Source organism: Passer montanus, unplaced genomic scaffold (genome assembly GCF_014805655.1).
Source record: "Passer montanus isolate IOZ18808 unplaced genomic scaffold, ASM1480565v1 scaffold51, whole genome shotgun sequence".
NCBI lineage: Eukaryota > Metazoa > Chordata > Aves > Passeriformes > Passeridae > Passer > Passer montanus.
The window spans coordinates 4,251,524-4,261,746 of NW_024370041.1; the positions used below are offsets into that span (position 1 = coordinate 4,251,524).

At 44.4% G+C, this 10,223-nt stretch overlaps 1 protein-coding gene across 6 annotated transcripts in view; it reads left to right on the plus strand.

Moving 5' to 3' along the window:
- Nucleotides 1-9,845, plus strand: part of FGFR3 (fibroblast growth factor receptor 3) — a 55,412-nt gene extending 45,567 nt beyond the window's left edge. For 4 of the 6 annotated variants that reach the window (XM_039723949.1, XM_039723950.1, XM_039723951.1 and 1 more), the window contains exons 10-17: nucleotides 46-167; nucleotides 1,336-1,446; nucleotides 1,601-1,791; nucleotides 2,461-2,583; nucleotides 4,182-4,252; nucleotides 5,680-5,817; nucleotides 6,525-6,630; nucleotides 6,718-9,845. In XM_039723949.1, coding sequence (XP_039579883.1) covers nucleotides 46-167; nucleotides 1,336-1,446; nucleotides 1,601-1,791; nucleotides 2,461-2,583; nucleotides 4,182-4,252; nucleotides 5,680-5,817; nucleotides 6,525-6,630; nucleotides 6,718-6,882 — 1,027 coding nt within the window. In that variant the 3' untranslated portion in view covers nucleotides 6,883-9,845. The remainder of the gene's footprint in view (nucleotides 1-45; nucleotides 168-1,335; nucleotides 1,447-1,600; nucleotides 1,792-2,460; nucleotides 2,584-4,181; nucleotides 4,253-5,679; nucleotides 5,818-6,524; nucleotides 6,631-6,717) is intronic. The other 2 variants (XM_039723952.1, XM_039723954.1) reach the window with 1 other exon arrangement.
- Nucleotides 9,846-10,223: the final 378 nt, after the last annotated feature.

Genomic DNA, 10,223 nt, shown 5'->3' on the forward strand with positions numbered 1-10,223 from the left:
CCCACGCCAGGACCCCCTAACATTCCTGTTTGTTCCTCCCTGCAGCCTGACCCTGGGGAAGCCGCTTGGCGAGGGGTGTTTTGGCCAAGTGGTGATGGCAGAAGCAATTGGGATTGATAAGGACAAGCCAAACAAGGCCATCACAGTTGCTGTCAAGATGTTAAAAGGTATGGGGAGTGCACAGAGGACAGAACAGCATGTTGTGCTGGGATTTCCTCTCTCTGCCTCTCTTTTAAGTCTTTTATACAAACTAGATACAAGAGAAGAAAGCAGGAACAGCCTTTTTTCCCCTTTACCCACATAGCCTGGGGGTGAGGGCTGACCCTGGAGAGCAGGCAAAAGTGCAAATCCCATCAGGAAGAGGGGCTGGGAATTAACCCAGTTCTCTGCCAAGGTAATAGCATCCCTGACAAGAAGGAGAATCCCCCTCACTTCTGGCCAGCTCCATGAATCAGCCCACTCCTTACTCCTCCCCTAACCAGCACTGCCTGTTCTACCAAAAGCTTGTGCAGCAGCCTCAGATGGAGTTTGTGGAATTTCAGCTGGAAAACTCCTTCTTGAGGAACTTTTTAATTGGAGAAGCTTGGTCCCAGACACCTCAGAAGTTAGAGGGAGACAGAAATGGTGCCTCTGGATAAGTCTTCATTTCCCATCCTGCCCCCTCCACAGACAGCTGAGGAGTTCACCTGGAGCAAGCAGGGCAGGGAGCAGCCTGGGCTTGACACGATGGACATTGGGGAAAAAAGTAATATTTCTTATCAGAAACGGGTTTGGTTAATTTACATTTCCTTCAGTCTTTTCTGAAGCTGGTTTTGTGAGTAGGCGCATTTCCGTCTTTCCAAACCATAACATTCCTTTGGGGAGGTTTTGCCAATTTTTCTACTTTAGTAGATAGGTTTTTCTGTTTTTGTAGAGAAATTGCAACTTTTCCAAAAAATCCAAAAAATACATTCTCTCCCAGCCCTAACCTTCCACCATCATTAACTGCTGTCCCCTAGAGATGAGGGATAGAAACTATCAGAAAAGCAGGTACCAAAAATGTGATTTTTTTTTCTGTAATACTTGTGAGGATGAAACAGAAGACAAAAGGCATTATTGAGTTCCATATGAACATTTACCTCCACTTATTTGTTCTTTTGTCTTTTTTTGTTGCCATGGTAGGAGGTTTTGTTTTTATTTTGATTCTTCTTCCCAAAGTAGAATAAAGCCAATTACTGCCATATTCTGAGTATTGTTTCCCCTCAAAGCCCCACATGGCTGCACAGTTGTAACTATACCCCTGAACACTTACTTTCTTCCTGACATTTTTTTGCATTCCTCCTCTGCTTTCTCCAGATGATGCCACAGACAAAGACCTTTCTGACCTGGTCTCTGAGATGGAAATGATGAAAATGATTGGGAAGCACAAAAACATCATTAACCTCCTCGGTGCCTGCACACAGGACGGTACGTAGCAGAGCAGCCCGGGACTAACAGGGTCGTGGGAGGCTCAGATTTGGCCATGCCTTCTTTGTAATTACTGTCTGCCCAAACTAGCCCAAGAGGAGATTTGGGTGGTGAGCTCTTCCTCTGCTGGAAGCTGATGTGCTCTTCCTTGCAGGACCACTCTATGTGTTGGTGGAATACGCGTCAAAGGGGAACTTGCGGGAATACCTCAGGGCACGTCGCCCACCTGGCATGGACTATTCCTTTGACACCTGCAAGCTGCCCGAGGAGCAGCTGACGTTTAAGGACCTGGTTTCCTGCGCCTACCAGGTGGCACGGGGCATGGAGTACTTGGCATCTCAGAAAGTGAGTTGAGAAACCTCATTTGGTAGAACCCTTGGTCAAAGCCATGTGTTCAAAGGCAGGGAATGCTCAGAGTGTGGGACAACCCCAGGCAAAACATTGCAGCTTCTCCCTTTAGAGGCCAGATTTTGCTGGATGAAGTATCTTGGGGTTTTGAAGGTGGAGGCTTCATCCATATGCTGGCTGCATTCCTGAACCACACAGCTGTACAGCTGTCACTTGCAGGACCATTAGCACCCACAAAACTCCTATAAAAGCACCAGCGACCCAGACCATTTTGTGAGTGTCTGTATTTGGGATACCTTAATTTGGAGATCCTTTCCCCCTCAAACATTACCCTGCACTCCTCTTCCTGGGGGAAGCAGCCCAGAAAAGCAGCTGCACATGCCAGGGGAGAGGAGGTGGCTTTCTCATCCCTACACCCCATCCAGAGAGGAAAGGCGTGCGTGGCCGTGCTGGCTCCGAGGCCACCAATTAGGTGTTGCTAAGAGGTGGTTCCCACTGAGCAGGCACGGTGGGGTGGTGACACACAGAGCCAGGAGCTGAGCAGTGCCCACAGCTTTACGAGCCTGGGAGTCAATGAAACAGCAGCTCATAAACCACGGGGTGCTGTGGGTTCCAGGCGCAAGCAGCTAACGAGCCCTCATTTATTGGCTTGCTCACCTTTCACAGTGCATTCATCGCGACTTGGCAGCCAGGAACGTGTTAGTCACTGAAGATAATGTGATGAAAATAGCTGATTTTGGCCTCGCTAGAGACGTTCACAACATTGACTATTACAAGAAAACCACCAATGTAAGTACTGAGCTGCCAAGCACACGCAGTTCTCCTTCTGGCAGGGAGCTTGGTCATCCCTGCAGCAAGAGGCCCTTGTCCCACATCTCCCTTCCTAGAGGGGCTTAGGAGGAACAGATCTGACAGGGACTTCACCTGCTGGGGGACTGTAGATAGGCTGGTCCCAGGAGTCTATCCACCATCTGTTATTTTCCTGACAGATCCTGGTCCTGCTGGCAGCTGGTTGTGAGGTCTCAGCTCTGGCTAGGATGCTATAGACCAAGGAAATCTGAGGTTTCTCCCAAAAAGGAATGGAACCCTTTCCAGTCTGCTCCAGTACTGTTCATAAAGGTCCCAAGGAGCTGACTTGTGTCTCAAGAGCCCTTGACAGAGGAATGTCACTTCTTGTATACCTGGATCTACCTGTCTTTCGTGTATTTCTCTCTTTTTTACATCTGAGCTTCTTGGCTCTACTGCCAAGAGTGAGAAGATGGTCCCAGATAAGAGCTGAGGCCTAGAGTTGTTTATATTTTCTGTAGAGATGAATTTACAAAAGAAGGACTGAGAGAATAAGCCCTGTGTCTTGGTTCAGAGCCTGCAGCAGATGTTGAGCCCTGAGGGAAAACCCTAACAAGGACAGAGTGAGGAGATGGCAGTGGAAGATTGAGGGCAGTGCAGAACCTGTGGGTCCTGGGATTGCAAGGGGTTTAAATGTCCAAGCAGTCCTTTGAAGTTCACCATGTCCATACTGATCCACTTCAATAGCATATCAGAAATCTTCCTTAATTTCCAGGATTTCTTAATCATAAATTAATAACAATTCTTGGGAGTTTTAATCACAGATCAGATGGATTTTTCCCTGTTTGAGCTGTGTGGAACAACTGAGAGCATAATCCCGTTTGTATAGCCTGCCTGTGTCTCATCTCTAGTTGTCTCCCACAGTGAGACAGTGGGTGAGAAGAGGACAAAGTTCCCCCATATCCAAATTATGGTTCAAACACAAAACAATGCTTTCTGTCTCCCTCCAGGGGCCAAACAAAGCCCCAGAGAATTATGATTAATCTAGCCTTTCTCATCCTGTATTTGTCATGTGACAGTCTGTGTTTATGACCCTGATGTAGGATGGGATCAGACCTCCTCTTTTAGCCTCCAGCAGGATCAGGATTTCTTAGAGGACCTAGCCATTGCCTTCACTCTTTGGAAGTTTCCCTTCAAGCTGAGCCTAAACTGGGTTTGGACTTGGAGTCAACTGTACTTTCCAGACAAAAGAGATGGAAAGTGTTGTCCCATGCTCTGCCACAGAGTTCACTGCATCTGTGAGCCTTGGTTGCTGTTCCCATGCAAAGATTTAGATGCACTGATATGTTAAACCTGCCTTGGCAGTGAAATACAGTCCTCTACAGAGAGCATTTACTGCAGAGATTGTCAGTGAAGATCCAGGGATCAAATGCTCTAATCTGTTTATATGTGGCCACTGCTGCTTTGCCCGGTGACCGGGAAGGCAGATGTGGTTGTTAATGAAAATGTTTCAAACTGGATTAGAAAAGAAGATTCAGATGGTGCCGTTGTGGCTGGGGGAATATGCTGATGGGATGTTCCCATTGTCTTCCTAATTACAGGGTCGGCTGCCTGTGAAATGGATGGCTCCAGAAGCCTTGTTTGACCGGGTCTATACTCACCAGAGCGATGTGTAAGCAAACCCACACTTAAAAAAAAAAATACAACAGGGAAATCAACACCTATAGTATCTCACAGACAAAAGTACTGCTAAGCATGAACAGGGCTTGTTCCCTGCTGGAGTACCTGGGGATGCAAAAGTACAGGAATTGATGCCAAGCTGCATCTTCACGCACGTGGTTTTATTTTCCTGTTATCTGGTTGCTTTCATCTGAGGGTCTCTAGGGAGCTGCTGAAAAATTACTGGAAAGCAGGCAGGTATTTCATCCACTTTACAGATGAGGTGATTCATCCAGCAGTTGAAAAATATTGTGCCAAAAAAACCTCACAAGAAAAATAATTACCCTCAGCGTCCTCCACACTTTGCCCCAGACTGCTGCACTTCAGTCAAGGATGTGGAACGAGCTTGAAATATTCTGTCCCTTGTTAGACTTGATCAAAGAATGTTCAACAAATATAGTCTCAGATTAATTTTGCCATTTCATTTATTTTCTTTATTTTTTCTAATCCTGTCTCATCGATCCTGTCTCATCTGCACAGTAACCAAACAGCAGAGCACTCATTACATGTAAATCAGTAGGACATCTGAATTTTGCAAGGGCTGAAGCAGCTCCACATATACACTAGCTTTTTATTGTAATATTTGGTCAATAATGGCTTTTTTTTGGCTAGCCTGCCTTCTCCCCAGAGCTCACTGCTCTCAGTTGGACAAACAAATCCTTTCTGTTTCTGTTTCTGTATTTTTCAGATATTTTGGCTTTTATTAATCTTAAATCATAGTTTCCTTGCTTAGGTAATGCTGCAGAGGGCATGACAGATAAATCAAAGCTACAGAATGGGAGAGTGAGTGTGCATGAAAGCAAAACAGAGACAGATAATCCCTGTTTTTAGAAAGAAAATGAAAAAGGCAAAAGATATTTTTGAAAAAAAAAGGACTTTTAACCAGAGCACAGCTGCAGGACTGAAGTGTGTAACATTAGTGCTCTGCTGATTTTTGTTGGGGTATTTTTCTCCCGGCTTGGCCAGTGAAATGGGTGTTGTAACAAGCAAGTTTTGGTATCAGCTTGCACAATTAGTGGCCTGTGGTTCCAAGCCTGCAATTCAGTGAAGCCGTGCATGAATAATTTGATTTGTTCCATTCAGTGGAGCTGGTGGAAGACCTAACAAAGAGCTGGCGGTGATAGATGGGCTGTCACCTATCTGATTAAATGCTCATTTCAATTTCAGACTTGGTGCCTGGGATTTCTTTGCTATTGAGTTGGATCAGCAGAGATCTCCAAGTAACTAGTAAAAATGGCCTAGGCAATTAGTCATGCTATTGATGACTTTGTTAGCTATGCATGGCTGCACAGAAATAAAGCCGAGCAAGGGGGATGGGAAATGGGGGGGCTTGGAAAAAAAAACCTCATTGAATTTTAAAGATCTTTCTTTGGTTTCCAGCTGGTCTTTTGGAGTGCTACTATGGGAGATCTTCACTTTGGGAGGGTCTCCATACCCAGGAATTCCCGTTGAGGAACTCTTCAAGCTCTTGAAGGAAGGCCATCGGATGGACAAACCTGCAAACTGCACCCATGATTTGTGAGTGTTGGTGGGGGCTGACCTTGCTGCACTCCCTGTTCCTTCTGAGGCCAAATACACCCTGCTGGGCTCTGGGGTCTGGGCTGTTGGGACACCACCACTGGGAAATTGTGTGGCCATCTCCAGGTAGGCTTTCTTCAGCCCAAGGCTGCTGAGTGACCTGCAGCACCTCCCCTTGCTGGGCATGTGGCACCTGGGGGTGTAGCTCTGGTGTGTCACCATCAGGACAGCTCCTCCTTGTGCTCTGAGGGCATGGTCATGTGTCAGATGATCAGTAATGAGGACCATGGCTCCACAAAACCCTGCTCTCCCCGCCGGCTGGCCTTGGCTGAAGTTGCATTGGCCACAGCTGTTCTTTCAGTGATTTGGAGATGGGTGGGTTTCCTTGGGTGGTGGTGTCTGGCAGGAGCAGGGGATGGGGAAACATGCAAGCAGAAGAAAGATATCTCACCTAATGTGCAAGTGGGATTGGCACAGGAATGATTTTGCTTAAGGCCAAAGTCTGCATCACACTCACCATCCATGGTTTGCTCCAGGCTGCTCAGGCTATGTAATCTCCAGAAAAGGGAGTATGGAGATGTGTTGTGTATTAAAAAGGAGAATAAAGGGTGAATGACGGCTCTGCTTAACGCTTGGCGATTTGGAGATGGGTGGGCAGGTGTCACTTGGCCTGACCAACATGTGACTGTCCCATGTCACATGCGCAGGTACATGATCATGCGGGAGTGCTGGCACGCCGTCCCCTCGCAGCGACCCACCTTCAAGCAGCTGGTGGAAGACCTGGACAGGGTCCTCACTGTGACATCCACCGACGTGAGTGTGGTGGGCTGGGCTGGGAGGGGGTCACCTGGTCCCTGGCACGGGGGACACCCAGCACTGATGGCTCTGTCACCCTGGCAGGAGTACCTGGACCTCTCGGTGCCCTTCGAGCAGTACTCGCCGGCCGGCCAGGACACCCACAGCACCTGCTCCTCAGGGGACGACTCGGTCTTTGCACATGACCTGCTGCCCGATGAGCCCTGCCTGCCCAAGCACCCGCCCTGCAACGGCGTCATCCGGACGTGAGGACCCCCAGGGCACACGGACAGACAGACAGACGGACGGGCGGGTGGGCAGTGTGCCCGTGGAGGCGCGAGCGCAGGGCACCGAGCGTGAAACCGTACTGAAGGATCTTCCAGTGGAACTGTGTGATGGTGCCTGGAGATTTGTGTTGTTGACAAGCTGTTCAGGGTTTAAAAAAAAAAAAAAAAAAGAAAAGAAAAAAAGCGTACCTTTTTTTTTTATACTTTTTTTTTTAATTTTTTTTAAACATATTGCTGTATGAAAAGTCAAGAAGCACTGTTTGGCCTGAAGGAACTAATCTCTTGCCAAGATGATCTATCCTAGATGATTTTTTTGTTTGCTTTGGTTTTTTTGTTTACTTTCCATTTTGTTAGGGATTTTTTCTTTACTACGCAGAATGTTGAACCTGGGGGGTGCTGACCTCCCAGCCTCCACACTTGTGTTCTGAGTGCCACAGTAACCGTTCTGTGCCTGCAATACGAAGAAAAGAGAAAAAGAAATCTTCCTTTAAAAAAAAAAAAAAGAAACACACGCAAAAAAGAAAAGAACGTTAAGAATGTGGAAATTCTTCGCTTATGCAATCTGTACATGAACCTTTTTGGTGGAGCTGAAAAGCCACGTTGCCTGCAGGGATTCATATATTTATAAAAATATCTATATTTTTGTTGTCGTCGTTTTTATAGCTTCATGATCGTACTACCCAGCTACATAGAAGGAATCCTTTTTGGAAGAAGAGAAAACAAAGCTAAGTAAAATGCAAATTGTCATGGAGAAATGAAAGTAAAAAATAGTAAAAAGAGATGGTCAAGTCATCTGGAGTGTCACCCTTGGCCCTTGCTGGGGGCGACGGGTCCGTGCCAAGGCAGGAGCAGACCCCAGGCATGGGCAGAGACCCCGTGGGGTCCCTGGGGAGCAGAGCATCACCCTCCTGAGAGCAGAGGGTGCCCTGGCTCCTGGAGCCCACACGGCATCTCAAGTCACACCCTGACTGACCTTTGAGAACGGCCAGCTGGGGGGAAAAAAAGGAATAAATCTCGTTTTTGGGGTTTGCCTGTTCTTGCTTGCCAAGGGTGAGTGGGGGGAGCAGCTCCTCCACCCACCCCTCGACGCCAGAGGTTTGGCTCCATCTACATGCAGTGACTTGGAGAAAGAAGTTACGGGTACCTGTAGGCAAGAGCCTTTAACTTATATCAAAAAGGTTTATTCCAGAGAATCTGTGTATATATCTATAAATATATCGTGTATATATATAAATAAATATATTAAAAAGAAAAGAATGTATAATACTAATGCAACATAGAGCAGTACTGAGAGAGAGAGTCTCAAAATACGAGCATTGCAATCTAGGATATACTGATCTGGGCAAAAGAAAAGATGTTTTTGATTGTTTGTTTTGTATCTTCACAGTTTTGTTTTAAAAATTGTACCTTAACATGTATATTTGTAAAGTTATTTATAGACATTAACATATCTGTTCATTGGTTTAAATAGCATAGCGTTACTGTAAACTTTAAATTTCACCAAACTTAAGGGTGTCTTTTAACTTATTAAAAATGGAGAAAAAATATATTAATCAAGTTTTTCCTTTGTGTTTATGGGAAATATTGAAAGAATGTATAGATGTACAGTCCTTTAACAAATTACATTTAATGTTATAAATATATATATGTATTCATTAAAAAAAATATTAGTTTATCCTGGATTGCAGTGAGCAAAGGTAAGTTTATTTTTCAATACATCACCAGTGGTTAAAACCAAACAAATAGCAGCAGAGAGATGATTTTTACATATTTCAGAAAAACAGGGCCAAGAATTCTTCCATCAGTTTAACCACTGTGCATTAAGGGGGTGTGGGTGTTTATTTTTCTATTTTCAAATGAAGGTATTCTTTGTGGTCGATTTAATAACAAGTATGCAGCAAAGTGAAATGTTGACTTTGGATGGTGCAGGGTAGGTTTTTTCTCTCCCCTTTGCCAGTACTGTTGTATTTTGGGCTTCAGAAATGCCATGTGAGCAAAATAGTGACACTGTTTGCAGGAGAGCTGCTACAGCTGCATATTTCTTTTGCATCTAACACATTGGAAAGTGCCAGTGATGCCTGATTTTTGGTGTTTAGAATGCTGTGCTGTTTTGTTCCTCAATGCCACATAGCTGTGTAAAAGCACAGGAGTGACCTAAAGAATGTTAGCGTGGATCAAGCTGACAGTGGGGGATGTTTGGGCTGAGGATTTTTTGTGGGTGGGGTTTTTTTTTGTCCAGATGAGTTCTTTATGTACTACCAGAAGAGGCAAAACAAATTACATCCTGAATTCTTTCTTTTCATTTTTCTCTGGTGCATATTGCATATCAATGTTGCAGAATAACAGGATGACAACATCTCATTTAAAGATTTTTTTTTTCTTCTTAGAGCCACAGAATCCTTATCCTAAAATAAATAATTTATAGTTTGAGGTTACTTCAGTGGAAGTTTGAGAAGGTAGATTTCTATAGATTTTTGTTTTGTTGGAATAAAAAAAAAAGAATTTTTTGGTATTTTCTTACAAATGTCTGCTAATTGTGTACATTCCAAGTACTCGAAGCAAAGAGTTTTCCTGTACTGAAAAAAGAAAATGTACAAAACTGTGCATGGTTTTAAATGTTACTAGATATTATAAATATATATATAATTTATTGAGTTTTTACAAGATGTATCTGTTGTAGACTTGTTGACTTTAACATTTCTTATTCAATGCTTATATAGTTTTATAGCCTGGACTATTATCTTTAAAAGCTTAAAAAAAAATTAAAAGTTCCAATTTTGTTACATTTTATACTGTTGATGTTACAATCCACAGGTTTGCATAGTGTGATTTTTTGCAATGAGCAACTCTGTTCAGTTTATTTTAATACTGTACTTCTGTGCCTGACAGCTGCAGCTGTCGAAGGTGTGAGATGAACACTAAATAAAACTATTCTGCTTTTGTTAACATGGGAAACTTACTTCTACCAAAAAACAGAAAAAAAAAATAAACAAGTTGATAAATTTTGGGGTTTATTCCCAGTTGTGAGGGTCCTTTGCAAAACCAAGTGTTCCAGGCACTGGGACTTGTAGTGCCAGGAAGGTTTAATTTTTATAGTACTGCTTGGCGAGTCCTGGCCAGTTCAGGTTTTGCACTCATGATAAGTTATAGCCATTTTGGTTGAAGGGCATTCTGTATTTGTTAGTGGTGTATTTGTAGCCACACCAGCCAGTGTGTGCACAGAGGTGTCAGCCCTGGCTTTACTTTGGGGGGCTGAACAAGGGAACTCAGTAAAAGCTGGTTTTGCTGGTAGCAGACAATGCAGGGGATGTTGCAGCTTGGGAG